At 55.6% G+C, this 5,899-nt stretch overlaps 1 protein-coding gene across 2 annotated transcripts in view; it reads right to left on the reverse strand.

Moving 5' to 3' along the window:
- Ap1m2 (adaptor-related protein complex 1, mu 2 subunit) overlaps positions 1-4,216 on the reverse strand; it is a 9,233-nt gene extending 5,017 nt beyond the window's left edge. For both annotated transcript variants that reach the window (XM_013505143.1, XM_005405606.2), the window contains exons 1-6: positions 4,108-4,216; positions 2,629-2,785; positions 2,064-2,131; positions 809-939; positions 581-728; positions 368-494 (exon numbers count right to left, since the gene is read on the reverse strand). In XM_013505143.1, the coding sequence (XP_013360597.1) occupies positions 368-494; positions 581-728; positions 809-939; positions 2,064-2,131; positions 2,629-2,785; positions 4,108-4,149 (673 nt within the window). In that variant the 5' untranslated portion in view covers positions 4,150-4,216. The remainder of the gene's footprint in view (positions 1-367; positions 495-580; positions 729-808; positions 940-2,063; positions 2,132-2,628; positions 2,786-4,107) is intronic.
- Positions 4,217-5,899: the final 1,683 nt, after the last annotated feature.

Genomic DNA, 5,899 nt, shown 5'->3' on the forward strand with positions numbered 1-5,899 from the left:
AGTGCTGGGATCACAGGTGTGCATCACCACACCTGGCTAGAGCTTAGACTCTCAGTATGATGTTAAGGGGCTGGGGGTGCAGCTCAGCAGTAGAGCACTTGCCTAGGGTGCCTATGGGTTTGATCCCCAGCACTGCAAAAACAAAACAACAAACACGACGTGATTGTATCTCCTTCCCCTAGGAGAATGTCAAGGACAGGGCGTGAGGCCAGACCAGAACAATGCCAGAAACACAGCCCGCTCTCAATAAGGCGAACGCACTAATCGGGGACCCTACAGCTGCAGTTCTGCGGGTGACCAGCAGAGGGCGCGTGAGAGCTGCAGAACCGGGTGCACGCTCGGGACAGTGGGACCCCCAGAATCTTACGGCCGGTGAGCTCAAAGAGCACGCGGTCATTGAGGCCCAGCCGCAGTTCTGGCATCCCGGACAGAAACACCTTGAGTTTGATGGAGCCCACAATCTCGCTGAGCAGGACGCTGCCGTTGGCGTTGACCTGCGGGGGACAGGCAGAGCTGTCAGCAGGCACCGGGTCCCCTCTCCGATCTCAAGCCCCCGGGCGTCAAGGTGCGGGGGACTCACCAGTAGGTTGACGGACTCTATGACGTCGATGAAAACCTCGTTCTTCTTGTACTTGATGCCCTCCGAGCGCCAAGACACTGCATTAGTGACAGTGGGTGGCACCCGAGACTTGCCAGTCTCCAGCTTGTTGCCCTGCTGTGTGATGTACCTGGCAGGAGGACAGCGGGGCCAGCTAGACCCAGGGAGGGCCCCCCGGGCCCCCCGCGACCTGCCCCGGGTCCCACTCACTCCTGCAGGATCTTGCTGTCGGTCGTCTGCGGGAAGCCGAAGTCCATGAGCTCGTCCAGCAGCTCGTACACGATGACAAAGTTGTCGCGGATACTCTCCTCCTCCAGCTCCTTGAAGTACTCACAGAACACCTGGCATGGGGCGCACAGATGCCCACACGGATATCACTGCGCCCACAGGCCACCCCCAAACAGCGTCTCAGTAAGCTGCCTGGGCTGGCCTCAAACGTGGTGTGATCCTCCCGCCTCAGCCTCCTGAGTAGTTGGGGTTACAGACATGCTCTACCTTGCCTGGCTGGAAGCTCTTTTCTTATTTTTATTTTTTTTTTCCATTACTGAGGATTGAAGCTAGGTCCTTCACATTGAACTGCAACCCCAGTCCTTTTTATTTGAGTGTTGAGACAAGGTCTTGCTAAGTTGCCCAGGCTGTCCTTGAATTTGCAACATTCCTGCCTCTGCCTCCCATATAGCTGGGATTATAGGCATCTACCACCATGCTCCATTCAGTAAATATTTCTTATCTCTTTTCTGTTGTTCTTGTTGTCTTGAGACAGTCTCATGTAGTTCAGCCTGGCTGTGAACTTACTATGTAGCCCAAGCTGGCCTCAAATTCGCAGTGATCCTCCTGCCTCAGCCTCTTGGGGTTATAGCCATACACCATGGTGCCCTGCTCATGGGTCAAAAATATTCAAAGAAAACTGCAGGCTGGGGATGGATCTCTGCAAAAGAGCACCCAGCCAAGGGACTATTACACTTGCTAAGCTGCTAGACACTTTTCTCTTTTTTTTTTGGAGCTAGGGTCTCACTACATAACTCAGGCTGGCCTTGAACTAACAGCGATCCTCCTGCCTCAGCCTCCCAGGTGTGCACTATCACCACACCTGCTCTGCTTCTAGACACTTTTAATTAACTTACAACAATCCCGATGCAGGACTTATTCCTTCCCGTTTAGAGGCACAGGGAGAAGAGCGGGAGCCTATTCAAAGTCACACAGCCATGAAATAGGAGAGCTCCGACTGAGATCTGGGCCACACCCCCTCTCGGGGACCTCCTGAAATCCGCCCCGGAGGGAGCAAGGATCTCCTAGCAGCTAATGAGACACGGGAGCTGGGGCTGGGATGCAGGGGCACAAGCAGCTGGCAGTCAGGGAAGCACAGGGAAAGTCAGGGCAGGCTTCCTGCAGAGGACGCTCCGAGAGAGGCGGGCGCGATGGGAAGACTGGCAGAAGAGCCGGCCAATGAGAGGCCAGTACCCACCTCCACCGTCTTGTAGAGGAAGGAGTAGACCAGCGAGGCGTTGGCGTTCTTCAGCGTGGTGGCCACCACTGCGCGGCGAGGTTAAGGAAAACGTGCCATTCTGGGGGCTCCAATGGAGTACAGACCCTGAAGTGCCACCACTCCATCTTTTATTAAAATTCTTTTTTTTTTGGCATCAGAAATCGAACTCAGGACCTCATGCTTGCCAGGCAGGTGCTGTGCCACTGAGCTATACCCCCCCACACACAGCTAAAATTCTTTTCTTATTTTGAGACAGAGTCTCACCGCGTAGTTCAGGCTGGCCTTGAACTCGATATGTAGCCCAGGCTGGCCTCGAACTTGTGGTGATCCTCCTGCCTCAGCCTCCCGAGTGTTGAGATGACAGGCGTGCACCACCTCGCCAGGCAAACACCTGCATCTCGAGCCTCACCCCAGCACCACAGTCTGAGTCGCTGCAGCCTCAAGTGCTGTGCTGTGAGACTCCCGATCTCAGCGGGACTCCCACCCTCTCTGAGCCTGAGTTGCCGCCGCCACCCGAGCCCCGCCGAGGAGCATGGGCGGATGCAGTAGAGGTTGCTGTGTTTGATCCACAGGAAGTGCACGCGGCCGTGGCTCAGCAGCGGGGCCAGCGCGCCCTCCTCCTCACGCTGCATGAGCAGAGGCATGAAGTGCTCGATCTCGCTCATGGCCACATCGCCCTTGTAGTTACGGCTGATCAGGGGCTGTGAGTGGACAAGGGGCTCAGTCACTGCTGGGATCTGGGGGCCACATCTTGCTGGGGCCCAGTTAGGCCTGGATTTGCCAGCTGGGGAACCTGGCCAAGGCTCTCCGTCTGCGTGCCTCAGTTTACCCTCCTGTACAGTGGGCACAGGATAGCAACAGGCAGCGACCCACAGTGCTGACTGAAGCCCAGCGTTGTTTCTACCACACAGTGCAAGTAGTCTGTCAAGGGGGTATAGGCCTGCAACCCCAGCTACTCTGGAGGCTGAGGCAGGAAGATTGCAAGTTTGAGCCCAGCCTGAGAAACAAGACAAGAACCTTTCTCAAACTAAATTAGAGAGACAGAGAAAAAGAGAGGGAGACAGGGTCTCACTATGTAGTTCAGGCTGAGCTTGAACTCACTATGTAGCCCAGGCTGGCCTCGAAGTCATGGGATCCTTCTGCCTCAGCCTCTCAAATGCTGGGATTACAGGTGTGCACCACCACGGCTGGCTACAGTTCCCACTCTTGTCCAAGGCTTCGTATGTCTCAAACACGTGAGGTTGGGGTTATTTGGGGGAGGTTGTTACTTGTTTTGTTTTGTGACAGGGTCTCACTATATAGCCCAGGCTGACTTTGAACTCCTGGGCTCCAGTGATCCTCCTGCCTCAGCCGCTGGAGTAGCTGGAACTAAGGTGCAAGGCACTGCCCCCTGCTAGGTTCTAACTATTGTTTCCACCAGCATGGCTATGAGTGCCATGAAGGAAGGAACTAGGCATCTCCAAAGAAGAGTTAAGGCCTCCTACCCCCATGCTGATAGAAATAATACTTATTATTAATTTATTTATTTGGTGCGGTGCTGGGGAACCAACCCAGGGCCTTCACACTGAGCTCCATCCCTGGCCTGTTAATTTTTTTTCTTTCTTTCTTTTTTTTTTTTTTAAAGACAGGGTCAGGCTAGGTCACTGAGTGGCCCGGGCGGAGGTCAAACTTGCGATCCCCCTGCCTCGGCCTCGCAGAGTGCTGGAATGGCAGGCCTACCGGCCACCGTGCAAAATCATCTCAGTCTACTGAACGCCTCGAATCTGCAGCAAGAGCGGTCTGCACCCATTGGGCCGCGTCAGTTCTCGGCGGGGCGGCTTTGTTCTTGGCTGTCACAAACAGAGAAACTGAGGCTCGCAGGCGGGGAAGCCCCCTGGTCCGGCGAGTGACTGGTCCGAGGCGGGGGTGGATTCGACCCCAGGACCGGACGGCCGTTCCCACGGCCCTCTGTGGGGTCTCCCGGGGCTGCGCGGAGGGGCTGGCCGGCCCGCGGGGCGGCCTCACCTGTCCCCCCCAGCCTCACCTTGCCCTTGACGTCGAGGATGAACACGGCCGAGGCGGACATGGTGGCGCTGGGACTGGCGGCGGGAGGGGCGGCTTCCTTCTTCCTGCGGAAGCGCCCGCGCCCAGGTGAGCGCCCAGGTGAGCGCGGCGGGAAGGGGAGGCGCCAGGTGCGCGGCGGGAGGCGGGGCCGGGCGCGGAGGGCGCCACCTGGGACGCGCGCAGCGCCACCTGCCTTCCCGGCGCCCAGGGGCCGCTCCATCGGGTGTGCGTCCGCCCACCCACCCATTTATCCGCGCCCCCAGCTTGTGTTGTTCTATTTTTGAGACGAGGCCTCGATAGGTAAGCCCAGGCTGGCCTTGAGCTCGCGGTGATCCTCCTGCCTCAGCCTCCTCGGTGCTGGAATTATAGGTGTGCGTCACCTGGGCAAATTTTATCACTGGTAATGTTGCTTTTATTCATTCATTGTGAAACGCTGGGCTGGGATTACAGCTCCGTGGTACTGACATAGTCACAGACCACCCAAAGGACAAAGGACAAACTCCTGGTACCTAATCCCACTGTCATCAGAAGCGTGACTTGTGTCTTGTTCTGAGGCAGCCAGGCACTTGAAGGGTGGTTTTTGCTTAAAACCGTGACTTTTCACTTGAGGCTACAAAAACCCACTAGGTTTTCCCAGCCCCCTGGAGGCTGAGGCAGGAAGATTGCAGATTCAACCCCAGCCCTGGCAATGTGCAATCTAGAGAGATCCTATCTCAAAAAAATAAAATAAAAACGGCTGGGAATGTAGCTCCGTGCAAAGTGCAGAGGCCCTGGGTTCAATCTTTACAGCGAAACAGAACGATCCGAAGTGAGCCCTGGGGTAGAGTGGCTGGGAGGGGTGCAGAGTCCTGGGCATTCCGGCCCGCTCCGGAAGTGACCGTGCTCTTCTGTCTCGCTGCGTGTGAAGCTCTTAGCTGTTGGCGGGGGTCACAGGGTCCCTCGCTGGGAATTTCCACTGTGACTTTGTGAGCAGGGAAAATTCAAGGGGAAGTCGCTGGACAGGCCCCAGGCACAAACCGGGTGCTAGGGTTTTGTTGTTGTTTGGTATTTCATTTTATTTTATTTATTTATCATTTATGAGGGTTCTAGGGAATTGAACCCAGGACCTTTTCACTGAGCTACATCCCCAGCTTCTCTTTTAAAAAATTTTTTTTTCTAATTTTCAGACAGGATCTCATTAGGTTGCACGGGCTGGGCTCCAACTGGAGCTCCTCCTGCCTCAGCCTTCCAGAGTGCTGGCTGGATTCCTAGGCTGTTAACTGCAGGCCACTTGAGGGAAAAAATGTGAACCTCAGCCTAGGCCAGATGCTGCGGGCTCTACTGGGGAAATGGGCCCTGCAGCCTCCAGGAGATGACTCTGGTGCACTCTGCCCTCCCGGCCCCTTCCCCAGGCCAGCACTGACCTTTATCAGCACCTTGGGTGTGGACCCGAGGGGAAGAGAGAAGTCACCCCTATCAGAGCCAAGAAAGCCTCTCTCTACTCCCATAGCAGCAGCTGTGCACGCCCAGCTGTCTCCTTCATATCATTTTTTTCTTTTTTTGGTTTTTTTTTAGTACCAGGAATTGAACTCACAACCTCGCTCTTGCCCCTCCTTCATATCATTTTACAGAAGCCACAGCAGAACACAGAGAGGTCAAGTCACTGGGTCGAGGCCACACAGCCAGGAGGACACTAAACCAGAATTTGAATTTGGGATTCAAGATTGTGGCCCATAGCACAATCCCAGCACTTGGGAGGCTGAGGCAGGAGGATCATTGCAAGTTCGAGACCA

Source organism: Chinchilla lanigera, unplaced genomic scaffold (assembly GCF_000276665.1).
Source record: "Chinchilla lanigera isolate Chin_1 unplaced genomic scaffold, ChiLan1.0 scaffold00094, whole genome shotgun sequence".
Classification (NCBI taxonomy): Eukaryota; Metazoa; Chordata; class Mammalia; order Rodentia; family Chinchillidae; genus Chinchilla; species Chinchilla lanigera.